Source organism: Trachypithecus francoisi, unplaced genomic scaffold (assembly GCF_009764315.1).
Source record: "Trachypithecus francoisi isolate TF-2019V2 unplaced genomic scaffold, Tfra_2.0 Contig01126, whole genome shotgun sequence".
NCBI classification, from domain to species: Eukaryota; Metazoa; Chordata; class Mammalia; order Primates; family Cercopithecidae; genus Trachypithecus; species Trachypithecus francoisi.
In genome coordinates, this window is record NW_022681160.1 from 1536 (window position 1) to 14252 (window position 12717).

The 12717-nt window shown below is 58.6% G+C and overlaps 1 protein-coding gene and 1 long non-coding RNA gene across 4 annotated transcripts; both read right to left on the reverse strand.

The window, feature by feature from the left end:
• Positions 1-1492: 1492 nt before the first annotated feature.
• Positions 1493-6392, reverse strand: LOC117090859 (SH3 domain and tetratricopeptide repeat-containing protein 1-like). 2 transcript variants are annotated; one of them, XM_033223482.1, is made up of 3 exons: positions 5970-6392; positions 5029-5185; positions 3849-3973 (listed from the first exon to the last, which is right to left on the reverse strand). In XM_033223482.1, the coding sequence occupies exons 2-3, from the start codon at positions 5156-5158 to the stop codon at positions 3870-3872; spliced, it is 234 nt and encodes a 77-aa protein (XP_033079373.1). In that variant the 5' UTR covers positions 5159-5185; positions 5970-6392; the 3' UTR covers positions 3849-3869. The 2 variants fall into 2 exon arrangements, 1 of the variants encoding a protein (XP_033079373.1); XR_004440144.1 differs by lacking the exons at positions 3849-3973; positions 5970-6392 and adding an exon at positions 1493-1925 and having other exon boundaries at positions 5029-5476.
• A 535-nt stretch (positions 6393-6927) lies between these two features.
• LOC117090874 lies at positions 6928-12278 on the reverse strand. Of its 2 annotated transcripts, none has more exons than XR_004440147.1 (2): positions 12264-12278; positions 6928-8187 (listed from the first exon to the last, which is right to left on the reverse strand). It is a non-coding gene; the product is annotated as an uncharacterized LOC117090874 (long non-coding RNA). The 2 variants fall into 2 exon arrangements; XR_004440146.1 differs by lacking the exon at positions 12264-12278 and adding an exon at positions 11270-11312.
• Between the last annotated feature and the right edge of the window lie 439 nt (positions 12279-12717).

Sequence of the window (12717 nt, forward strand, 5' to 3'; positions counted from 1 at the left end):
GCGGCGGCCTCTCCAATTCCCAAGCCCAAGCCACAGAGACAGCGATCTGGGGTCCACGTGAGGTTTGTCAGCAGCTCTGACCTGCTGCTTCCCACCAGCCCCGCGGCCGGTTCTGGAAAGCTCTCTGCTGCCCCCTGGTGGGGAAGCTCGGGGCAGGGCTCTGGCTGCAAGCAAGGGATCCCAGAACGTCCTGACTCTGTCACCTCTGCTGGGTGGAAAACCAACCCAGGACTGAAGCAGCAGATGGGTGCCTGATTCCTTATTATCAGAGCTCCACCCACTGGCAAGTCTCTCTTCGGGCCTCAGTTTCCCCTTCCATTAAACGAGGGGCTTGGGGGATACCAAGGAGGGGTAACAGCTTAGTGAGGATGGCAGGTTTCTTCTGGGGAGATGAACACGTTTTGAAACTACATGGCGTGAGTGGTTGCACAGGACTGTGAATGCACAAATGCCACCACATTATTCACGCTGAAATAGTTAATTGCATGTGACGTGAATGTCACCTCATTTAAAGTGTTTAAAAGAGGGGCCTGGGAGAGTGCAGTGTATGTGAGAATCACGTGGAACATCCATAGTCTCTGAACCTCGGTTTGCTTGCCGTAAACTGGCAAAAAGGCCGTGTGAGCTGTGTTCCCTGGGGCCAAGAGATTCCAGGCACTGGGATGAGGCCTCGGGGCCGGAAGGGGAGGGGGCCTGTGGGGACAGCATAGGGGGCAGCCCAGATAAGCCTTTCAATACTGGGTAGCAGCGTCTACACAGGCGGAGATCCCTGCATCTCACTTCCCGCAGGGCTGACTGGTGGCCAGAGGTGGGACTGGCCAGGCTCGGCCCAACCAAGTCTGGGAGCAGAGGACACTGAGTGAGGGATCTCCGGGGTCACCCTCACTGGCCTGTGGCTCTCCTGACACCACAAAAGAGGTCCAGGAGCTGACCTTGGGTCCTAATGGGGGGACACCTTCCTGGCAGCAAGCTGGCAGGGTGGTGTGGTGGTCAGTGTACTGGGCTCTGTGTCTCTGCCCCTACCTGCTGTGTGACGGTGGGCCAGACACCTAATCTCTCTGTGCCTCTGTTTCTTCAATGGCGAACAGAGGCACTAGCAGTCCCCACATCTGGGCACAGTGGCCTGAAGGATAAAGGCAAGGGTGGCACGAGACCTACAGCAAAAGCTCTGAGCAGGGAGAGCAGGGAGCTGCCCAGGGAGTTCCACCACCATCTCTCCTCTGGCCACCAAGGAAACCGAGGCTCATGGTGACCTGGCCAGGTCTGTTGGATTCAGGGTCCTTCTGATCCCCAAGATCAGAGGGCTGTCACCAGGGAAGGAGCTGGCCCATAGACACAGCCCAGGAAGCACACAGGGAAGGATGCCCTGGGGACTTCAGTATGTTATTGCAAAAAACCGTTTATTGCTATTTGAACCCTGCTTTCATGCCTCCATTTCCCACAAAACGAGACACGGGAGACACCAGGAGAGGCAGGAGACCATCCTGCTTGCACAAAACCCACTCCCTCGGATGCTGTCCTCAGCGAGGGTGGCTGGGGCCAACCAGTGGTCCCACCCGCAGAGTGGCAGAGGAGGCAGGTTAACCCTGCAGACGTTGAGCACTGTGGTGAAGGTCCTGGCCTTCTGGTAGAAGAAGAGCGACTTCTCGCGGTCCAGGAGGAAGTTGTGGGAGATGGTGGCGGGCCACGTGTAGGTCTTCAGCTGTGCCCTTCTTGTTGCCCAGGTCCACGGCGGCTGCCAATGCCAGCTGGTAGTACCCGGCTGCATCAAACGGGTCCCGAAGGGGACAGGCCATGCTCAGCAAAAGCGGGACTCTGAGCTTGTCTTCCCAGAGGCTGTTCCTGTCTCCAGGTCATTCCACATGTCCAGCCAATGCTGGCTCACCCCATGAGCCCCGAAGCCTGTGACACTGCTATGGTCTCAGCTGCAGGAGGTGGGGACAACCCTGAATCCCTGGAAGCCTTCCTGACTATCCCTATGCTCCACTCACCTCAAGCCTCTTGCTCCAGTCCCACCCTGTCTGCAGGCAGTGGCTGCTTTCCCCATGGGCTGAGGTCAGGGCAGATCGTGCCTGCTCTGAGAGTTCCATCCAGGACCTGTGGCTCCAAGCCACAGCAGGGGCACAGTGTTGAGTGACCCAGGCTCCCCTCTGGCCCCTGTCCATGCTGACCATTTCCAGGCCCTCCACGGGCCAGGCCAGGCACAAAACCATCTCACAGGTGTCCTCCCTGGCAATGTTCCCAGAAATATTGACGGAGTGTGACTCCCCAGACATCCACTCCCATTTTCAACGCATCTTTGGCTCAAACTCACCATCCCTGGGTTGGATGCTGCCTCCCAGACCTCCACCTTGACCCTCCCATCTCCACCCCGGCTTCTCCCCAGGTGCCTACTCCACATGGGGGACACCCAAGGGACCTCTCTAAGACCCAGGCCTGGCCTGTCCCTCTTTACCGTCTCAAGATGGCTCCCAGGGCCAAGGACAAAGTCCAAGATACAGCAGTCCATTCCCTCACTGCCCCGCCCCACACACGGAGCAGGGGCGTGAGAAGACCCCGAGTCACCGCCACTGCTCATCCAATGCCCCCTGGCCCAGCCGAACACTGGACTCTGTGCTGGGTGCATGGCTGAGCCTAATATCCTTGCTCCCAGTCTGAGGGACCTGGGACTGAACACTGACCACAAAGGTGGCCCGGGCTGTGGCAGAGGGAAATCCAGGAGCCTGTCGAGGGCCCAGGAGGCCCCTGACTCAGCTGGGGGTGGGAGGCAAGGGCGTCCTGAAGGGGTGGGGGCATCCTAACTAAACAGGAAGGAGCCCGCCAAAGCATGTCTCTGCATGTACCTGTGCGTGTGCATGTGTACCTGTGTATGTGGTTGTGTGTGCACCTATGCCTGTGTGTGTGCGCCTGTGTGTTTGCTTGTGTGCCCGTGTGTGTGTGTGTGCCTGTATGTGCCTGTGTCTGTGTGCATTTGCATGTGCCTGTATGTGCAGCAGCTAGTGAGTGGCAGGCTGAGCCAGGACACACCTAATCCACCCTATTCCAGGGCTCACTCTCACGTGTAGACTAAAGGGGACCGCATTTTAGAGGCAATCGGCAAGCTTTCAGGCGCCATCCAGCCCAACTTTCTCTCCCACTCCTCTGGGCCCTCAGTCCAGAGCCTCCTATACAAGGAGGAGGGTGTGGCCTTGGAAAGACAGCCGCCCTTGGGGAATTCCGAGGGGGCCTCCCTTTGGGAAGCTGGCCTGGGCTGACAGTATGAGGCCCAGAGGGCTGTGCACGAGAAGGAGGTGAAGGAGGCCTCTGCCCCTTGACCCTAACCATGGACTTTGGCCTCTCAGGTACTACTCGGCCCTTTCATTCCTCTTGGGCAGGCGGAGTGGGTGGCAGGCTTGACCAAGAGAGATAAAGGCCCACTTCTGGGAGGCCCGTCCCCTGGGTCCCAGGCGAGCCCCTGAGCGGTGAGCAGCGTCCCTCTGGGCCTGACACCTGGCACCTCCCTGGTCTGGCTGGGACTTGGGAAGTCACAGGGACCGCTTCTGACCACCAGGTGTCGCCAGCACTGGGCGGGGGCCTCCCGGGCAGCCCCAGGCCTGTGGTGAGGGATACGGGGCGGGGTCTTAGGGCTGCCCCAGCTCCTCATGTTGTTCTAAGGCCAAGATCTCGGTCCCTGGACTGGAGCGCCCTGGCCCCTCAGCCCATAAGGAGTACTGACGTGGTGCCAGTGCGATGCTGAGGAGGGGCGGGTGCCTGCTGGGCAGAGGGGTGGAGACACCCCAGGTCTGAGTTTGCCAGTCCCAGCTCTACTACCAGTTCACGTTCACGTAGTAGAGGGTCTCCTCGTCGAACTCCAGAGGCGAGTTGCAGAGCTACAGGGCCTTGAGGTAGAAGTGCTCTGCCAGCTTGCCATGGTCCAGCAGGTGGTGCAGGGTGGCCAGCAGGTGGTAGGCCACGTGCTCATTCAGCCGGTCCCCTAGGGTGCAGGCCAAAGGGGCAGGTGTGAGGACGTGGCTCCCTGGGGCAGTCAGGGCACAGGCCCCTCAGGAGCAGGTATGCAGACCCCGGCAGCACCTGGCTTGCCTCCAGGCACCTGTGGTCACCTGGGCAGCTCTGGCCAGTCCCTGCCGGGTTCCCAGACTCACTTTCCCATCTGCAAAGCAGAACTAATAAGGCCTGCCCCTGTCTACTGTGAGGCTTTGGCAAAGTCGAACTTGGATGGCCCAGCTCTGCCTACACATAGCCACCTGCCTTTGCTCACTGGTTTTAACCAGGGGAGCCCAAAACCCATGCAGTCCAGGTGCTCCCGGGAACCCTGGCTCCATGCAGCCCACAGACGTGACATCCAACTCCTCCTGGGTGTGTCACGATCAGAGCCCCTTACCTTGGGGACTCACCGCATGCCTGAGCTCCAGGTCCCCCTACAGATGCACAAACCCACCTAGGCTGTCTCTGATGTCCTCCCCTTTTCAGGGCGAGTGCTGTGGAGCCTGCATTCAATACATTCCCACATAGCTGCACACCTACTGTGTACTGGGCCCCAAGGCACAAGGTGTTGGGGCATGCGGCCCGCCCAGGGTTCCCTGTCTCTGGAGGAGGACAGACGACCTGGCACAGCACCAGGGGATGCCCGGCCTTAAGGGGCAGGCTGCTGGAAGGGGAACTGGGATTTCATCAGCCAGAGAGCCGGGGGGTTGATGAGGGTGGGACGGGCACAAGACAAAGGGAATGTGCCACTCAGCCTGGCACATACAGGGACCGAGATGCCTGGCATGTCTGGAAGGCAGAGGGCACACTGGGTGGCCCTTGTGGTCAGCAGCGGGAAGAGACAGAGGAAGCACAGCTCAGCACTGCGTGAGAGACCTCGGGCTGTGCCGCACGGCCGGACGGGGAAGTCAGCTAGGCAGATCTGCCTGCCTGGACAGGAGACCAGGAAAATCCAGCAGCTCTTTCAGCTCCTGCCCTACAGACCTGGAGGCTGGGCTCTGGCAAAGTGTCGATCCTGGCAGGGCGGGGGCTCAGGGGACTTACCCAGAGTGATGCTGAGTGCTAGGGCCATGTGGGCAACCTCCAAGCCCTCCTGGGGCTCCTTCAGCGTGGCCAGCAGTGCCACCAGCTTGTTGCACAGCTGCAGCTGCAGCTCTGCCTTGCGGTTGCCCATAGTCACTGCCAGGGGCAGGGCCCGGTCCTACCACACAGGCAGGTGCAGTCAGGTTTTCCGCAGCACCCACCTTGCCCAGCGCCTTCCTCAGAGCTCAAACATGTGCTTGGAGCATCCCACACCCCAGTTACCCCTGCACCTCCGCAGAGCTCTGTGCTCTGGGATAACGCACGGTTCAGACACCCAAGTTGGGTTGAAGAGTCACCTGAGGCCCATCTAGCTACACCCGGCAGCCTCAGACCAGCCTCTCCCACCTGGGCACCGGGGGTCTGACTGGGGGGAGCCAGCACTCCTTTCTGCTCTAAAAACACATTTATCTGTGCCAGGGCTGAGCCACACCGTGAGATCAGAGGAAGGGAGAAGCCATCCCCGCTTCGGGGTGCTGGCAGACTTGGGTCCTGGCCCTGGCCCTGGCCCTGGGCCTCCCACTGACATGCCCCTGTGCTTCTCTGAGCCTCAGCTTCCTCATCTGGAAGATGGGGACAGGACTTCCCACTCATGGTTGCTTGAGATCATCAGGTGCAAGGGTAGAGCCACTGTCATGTCCAGACCCGAGCGTTTGTCCCGGGCAGGGGCAGAGTCAATATCATTCCCGGTGAGACCACTAGGCAAGGATAGGGCCATTGCCACGTCCAGGCCTCAATCGTTTGTCCCAGGTCAGGACACGGTCAATATCATTCCTGGTGAGACCACTGGGAAACGAAGCATGTGCATGGGTGGCCCTGCCTCCAGGTGGGAGGCCTCTGCCCTGCCACACCTGTGCCTCAGCCCTCCAGGTGCCCCCCTGAGGCCCACCCACAGGCCAGCTCACCCAGTAGAAGGACACGGCTTTCTCCCGCTCCCAGGCCTCGTTGGAGAAGAGACCCACACCTGGCGAGATGGCCACACCCACCTTTGCCAGCCTCCTTCCTCTCACACACTGCAAGTACACCTGAGCATTTTTCAGACCTGTGCATTAGGGCTGCCCCACCACTGGCATGAGGACAATGAACTGAGGCACTTGAGTGCCAGGAGGTGACTGAGCAGATGCAGCCCAGGAGCCCAACACCTGTGAATCCTACCACCAGGGATAGCCCTAGCCCACCCCCCCCTCACTCAAACAGTCTCCGTGGCCCCCAGATTGCTGGGAGCCCATCACCTGGTTCCTTTCTGTGTTGCCACATCCCTGCCGCAGCTCAGGGCCGCACATCAACAGTGTTTGTGGGTGGGCCTGGTCCCCTCTTGGCCATGAGCTCTTGATCTCCTCAGCTCAAGGAGGTATACAGCAGGTGCTCATAATGAAAGCTTCACCAGGCTCATGGGCTTCACAATTTGTTCTAGATCACACTGTGTTTGGGAAAGCCTCTGAAAACAGCCGCTATGATAGATTCATTTTGTAAGGAGATGTGCCACGTGTCGCTTGGAGCACGTTCTTCTGTGCTCCTACGTCGGGAGAGACCCCTCGTGGTCCTGCCGTCACTCACCCTTCCACCTCCATCCTCCATCCTCCCACAGGGATCAGGAGGATGCCCACTGCACAGAGCTGTGATGAGCATGAACAGAAGATGGCAGGAGCTCACGCCAAGGTGCTGAGCACGGGGCCTACGGAGTGCTTCTTTCTACTGTGGCTGACATCATCAAACAAGAGGCTGACACGGCTTCTGGAGAGAATGTCACTCACTGAGAAACTGAAACGTGTGACCTAGGAGCCTGTGAAGGTCTAAGAACAAACCAACAAACCAAATGGTTTTGTTTGTTCAAACACCATAGCCTGTTTTTTCTTTTTTTTAATGCTCTACCTTGGGTATCATTTAGTTTAATTTCAAAGTAAGTCCAATAAATACACAATCACAGGACTGAGCATGGAGCATTGTTTCACTTCATATCTTCCAGCCTTTAGGACACATTAAGGAAAGACATGATTCCAGGATTCCCATTAGAAAGGCTGCCCTGAGGCACCTGCGGGGGCAGCCAAATTGCAGTTGTTGATGCTGCCCCCAAGCTGCTTGGATGAAGCAGAAGATTCCGGAGGTCTCTTCTCTTCTATGCCTCACCCAGGAGAGAAGGTGGGGGGAGAAAGGTGAGAGAAGACAGGAAGGACGAGGGGGAGGGAGGGAGAGAGCAGGGGGGAGGGAAGGAGGAGGGAGAGAGGAGGGGAGAGGGAGGGAGGAGGGGCATGTTCCATCCACCAAGGCAGCTACACTGTAGAGAGAATGGAGGGTGTGTTGACTCTCAGGACAGCAAGTTCAAGCTGTTTATAATTGTTAGTATAAACAGTGACCAGCTGAGGACAGGGCTGTAATTGGAGTTGACAACGTTTTATTTTCATAGTTGATATTGGGGACCTGGACCTAAAGCACCGTGCCTTGCCCTTTCGCCAGATGGGCCAATGCCTCTCTATACTTGAATCTATTTGACCAAATACCCGATATTGACTAGGAATTATGACATGTAGGATACCCCTTACCACAGTAACGTCAAACTCACGTTCTCAATGCAATTTGCTCAGGGACTGACTTCTAACTCTAGGTGGGAATGTTAAGCTCAGTCCAGTTCAATTCAATAAGCATTTATCAAGAAATTCCTAGACCAAGAGCTGTGTTAGACACTGGCTATGGGGTGCTGGGGATACGAAGATGTGGAATTAGAACTTGACAAGCTCAAATGCTCTCATTTAATTCCCTAATGCAATTACCTAGCTTCAACCTGATGGCTGTAATGTCTAAATTCACTTTTTCTTCATTCCGGTTCTACATAACAAAGCATCAATAATCACAGAGGAATGATTCCGTGTTGGACTATTCAGTGGACAGAGAAGAGCATTCTGACCGGCGTGAGACCCTGTCTCTGTTCCCAGGGAGCCCGTGAGGTGGCTGCACGGAGCACACGCGTGAAGATTCAGGAGCAGGAGCGTCAGGTGACGGGAGGGGCACGAAGGCAGCACCAGACAGATGCCTGCCGAGGGGCCGCTGCAGCCGGGCTGGCCGGGAAGGTCACAGGAGCGGGCACAGGCGTCTCCCTCCAGCCTCACTTGGTTTTCATGAGGACGCCTGCAGGGAAGGGGATGACACCGAAATGCTCTGGCGCTGAGGGGAGGAAGGGAGGGACGCAGGGCTGAGGGTTGGCCACCACCCCTTGCGTCCCTGCCCCTATGAACGCTGCCAAAATCCGCCCCAATGGGGAGAAGTGAGGTGGGTGAAACAGGTGGACAGACTTGGCTTCCATGGAATTCACAGATTCCAGTCATTAAAATTCCTTTCTGAGTTTTCTTCGGGAAAACTTTGCAAATGTATTTAGGAACAAGAGGCAGAAGATGAAGCCAACGCAGTTGGGCTCAAACCGCCGCCCTTCTCCTTCTCTCTGCACCCAGCACCCGCCCTGAGCCCGAGTGTGAGGACCCGGAGTTGCCCAGCTCAAGGGCGCGGCCCCTGACCAGAGGAGGCCGAAGTAGGGTGTTGTTACTGAGGAAAAAGGAAAAAGCTGGCATCTTCTTGGCAACCCCATGACATCCAGCCACTGGTTCTCACCACCCCAGAGATGTCCACCCAGGGCAGACAGTGTCTTCAACCAAGCACCACTGACCCAGAAGTGCAGTAATTAGTACACTTTCACCACAGTCACCCACTCCTTCACCTTTACACCCAAGAAAAACATGTTTGCCAGGCAAATTAGATGTCCAGGAGGTGTAAGGAAACCCCAAGCCTGCTTTAAGCCTCAGACTTTTGTGACCATTGAGGGCCGTGCACACAAGAGCAAGGCTGCACCCGAACGCTCTGTTCTTGCCGGACGTCACGGACAGACCGCACGGCTCAGCCACATGGACCCTTCCAGGACTTCACGAGAGGGACCTCCGTGGTACACGCATGACATACACTTCGTTCAGCCTCGAACACACCACGCCCTCGTTCCAGGGTCGGTGATCCACCTCCTGCCATCAGCCCCCCCACCTCACCGAGGGTCTGCATCTGCATCTGTAATAACTTTGCTGTTTTACCGGGTACTAAAAGGAAGCATCGGAATGTTTAAAGGTCTTTAAATATCAACCCTCCGGGTGCAGTTCTTGGCACTTTAATGTGGTCACTCGATGCAGGCCTCACTCACAACTCTGAGGTAGCTCATACCTTTCCTACCTAACCAAGGAAGAAATGGAGGCATGGAAGGTGCAGCTCTTAAGGAGCAGATTAGGATTCAAACCAGTGATCTTCGTCACATGCTGAGCTACCTCTCAGGCTGAGATAACGTTCAAAATGAACCAGGTAGAACAGCGTTCCATAAATCATCCAGAAATGTCCTTGTGGATGGGCCTGTGGTTATTCCCTGAAGAACAAGACCATTCACCCAAAAATCCACCTGTGTCACACTCAAATGTTTACATATCCAATTATTTTTAAAATAACCCAATCAAGCATGTTCACAGCCATTTAGAGCCATATAGATTGTCTGCTTTGCTGACAACCCAAGCCCTCTGTCGACAAAGGGCACAGCGCCAGGTCCAGAGAAGGTGGGACAGAGACACAAACAGGAACCACTCCGTCCCTGGGAGCCTCGCTCTGATGGGCCGTCGAAGACATGGCGCAGACGGCGGGGCACAGGCAGACGCCGGGCCAGGAGAAGGGCTGCGCTGCCGGAGGCAGTGCTTTGAGCTCTAATGGATGGAGCACTGCTAACCAGCGAAGGTGGAGAGAGGGCACCCGTCTGAGAGGATGAAGAGGCAGCAAAGCACAGCTGGCCTCGGGAACCGGAAGCCACAGGGACATCAGGCTAGGTGCTGCTGTTTGCTGGCCACCGGCTGGGGGACTGTACTGGGCCTGGAGGGACATCCCTAACACTCCCCACTGGATGCCAGGGGCACCCCCAGCCCCAGGTGAGAACCACGGATCCCACGGCCAATGAGGACAGCCTGTGGGAAGTGGGGCTGGGACAGCTCTGCACAGCTTAATAGGAAAGCTGGGTTCTATTTTGTGGGGTTTTGGTCACGTCGATGGCTGGTCAGGGCTGTCCGTCAGGAAGTGATTTGAGGACAGATTACAGAAGGGGCTGCCAAGGCCAGCGGGGTATTCGCTGCCTGAGTCCAAGGAAAAGGAAATAAAGGCTGGCGATATGACAGTGTGGGGGAGCACAGAGGGAAGGACTGGTGGAGACACAGGACTGGCTCCGCACAGGGCCACGAGCAGCTACCTAGGCGGTCATCCTATTAATTCTCCTCAGGGCCCCAAGAGGCAGCTGTGAGGATCCCTCTCCTGAGGACAGAACTGCTCCAGAGCCACACAGCGAGGATCCACAGAACCAAGATCCGGGCCAGCTCCAAAGCGGGCGATCTTGACCTCTCACCCGTGGTCCTGAGGCAGGGATCAGAGCGCCCTGGACACACAGACCCTCCCAGGAACTGCAGAAAGGGGAAGCAGACGCCCCGGACCAGCGGCAGGACCCAGGGTTTCTGTCCTCCAGGGCACACTGGGACCAGCCACTGCACAGGTGGACACACGGTGCTTTAACCCGCGCTGGGGAAAGGAACCCTAGCTCTCAGGGTAGAAACCACAGCTCGATCGGGCCGGCCTCCCTGCTGGGCACAGCCTGAGCCACATGACCAAGGCCAGAGAGGATTACCAAGGTACACCTGGCCCAGCTTCCGGCAGCCCCCGACAAGGCCACTACCCTCACTGGAACAGCCCGGTCCATCACCAAGCCCCACCCTCTTTTGCCAGCCCTGCCCCCACAAGGCCCCGCCTCTCGCATGCAAGTCCTGCCCCCAAGGCGCAGCTTGCCTGCAGCCCCGCCCCACTGGCTCCACCCCCATGGCCTGCAAGCCCCATCCCCAAGGCCCAGCTCACCTGCATCCCCGCCTACTAGGCTACACTCCTGACCTGCAAAGAGCCACCCCTCACTAAGCTCCCCCCATCACTTGCACAGCCCCACGCAACATAGCACGCCCTTCCAGGAGCCCCTCTTTTCACCTGCGCAGCCCCGCCCTTCACCAGGCCCCACGCTATCTGCATAGACACGCCTCTCGCCACGCCCCACTTCTCCCCTGCCCACTTCCCCCTATCAACTGTCCACATCCTGCTGCTGGCCATACTCAGCCCCTTTCGGGAAGCCTGCCGCGCCCCTTTTACCCGTGAGTGCGCTTCTCACCTTGCCCGCCTCCTTCCGCATGTCGGCCCCACCCCTCCCGCCCATCTCCCTCTGTACCGCCCTCCCGCCCGTCCCAGAGCAGTGGAGGCCCGCCCTTTTCATCTACAGCCTATCGCACAGGTCGTTGCCGTTCGCGCTGACCAATAGGAGTGGTGGCCGTCACGGCAAGCCCCGCCCCGCGCACTACGTCGGGTTAAGTGGGGTCTCTCGCAGCCATGTGGCACTCTGGCGCGCGGCGGGGGCTGTGTGCGCTGAGACTGCTGAGTGGCGGGTGAGACGCTGCGCACGGGCGGCTTTGAACTCACTGATATCTGTAAAAGACTTAAAAATTTTGCCAGAATGAAAAGAAGTTTCCTCCAGTGAGCCTCGAGTACAGCCAGGGAAGGCAGCTACTGAGCCATGCCCATGGCCAGGAACGGGAGAGTCTGAAGTGTCCCTTCTCCTGTGGATGGGGTCACACGTCAGAACCGCACCACGAACCCCTTTCCTGCCCCCTTGGGACCAGGCCGCCACTCCTTCCTTCCCCTCACCTTGGCCCTCCCATTCTGCCCCACCTGTCCGGATCACAAGGAACCCCAGCTCAGCAGATGGGAACAGACCAAAAAGAGAAACAGCCCTGTCCCTCCCATAAGTACCACCCCCAGACCCCCTGCTCCACCCTCCGGACCACAGGGAGACCCCCATGCAAACCACCCCAGCTCCTCCCCACAGGACCACCCCCAGATCCCCGCTCCTCCCCTCGGGACCACCCCCAGACCTCCGCTCCTCCCCTCGGGACCACCCCCAGACCCCCGTTCCTCCCCTCGGGACCGCCCCCAGACCCCCGTTCCTCCCCTCGGGACCGCCCCCAGACCCCCGCTCCTCCCCTCGGGACCGCCCCCAGAACCCCGCTCCTCCCCTCGGGACCGCCCCCAGACCCCCGCTCCTCCCCTCGGGACCGCCCCCAGACCCCCGCTCCTCCCCTCGGGGCCGCCCCCAGACCCCCGCTCCCCACCATCAGTCAGGCGGGTAGCGGGGAGAGGCGTCTCGGGAGGGATCAGGCCACTCTCCCAGGAGCGAAGGGAGGAAGACAGAGTCACGGGCCGAGCAGAATCACCCGGGACCCACAGAGACAGCAGCGTCGGAGAGGGACGAAAAGGGCTAAGAGCAGGCAAACGCCGTGAGGCTTTCTGCAGCCGGCGCGCGGTGAAGGGAGCAGCCGGAGAGAGACGGAGAACGACGGAGAGCGACGGAGAGTGACGGAGAGCGATAGAGAGAGAAGAAGACCGACGGAGAGTGACGGAGAGGGACAGAGAGTGACGGAGAACGACGGAGAGTGACGGAGAACGATGGAGAGTGACGGAGAACGACGGAGAGTGACGAAGGTAGACGATGTCTGACGGAGAAGAACCGAGAGCAGTTGAAGGGCGGCGGAGAGCGACGGAGAGTGACGGAGAGCAACAGAGAGC

Bases quoted from the DNA above. Each gene is read 5' to 3' on its own strand.
- LOC117090859 (XM_033223482.1), bottom strand. From the start codon at position 5,158: ATGGGCAACCGCAAGGCAGAGCTGCAGCTGCAGCTGTGCAACAAGCTG. The intron at 3,974-5,028 runs GTAAGTCCCCTG...CCTGCACCCTAG, and splicing joins AGCACTCAGCATCACTCTGG to GGGACCGGCTGAATGAGCAC.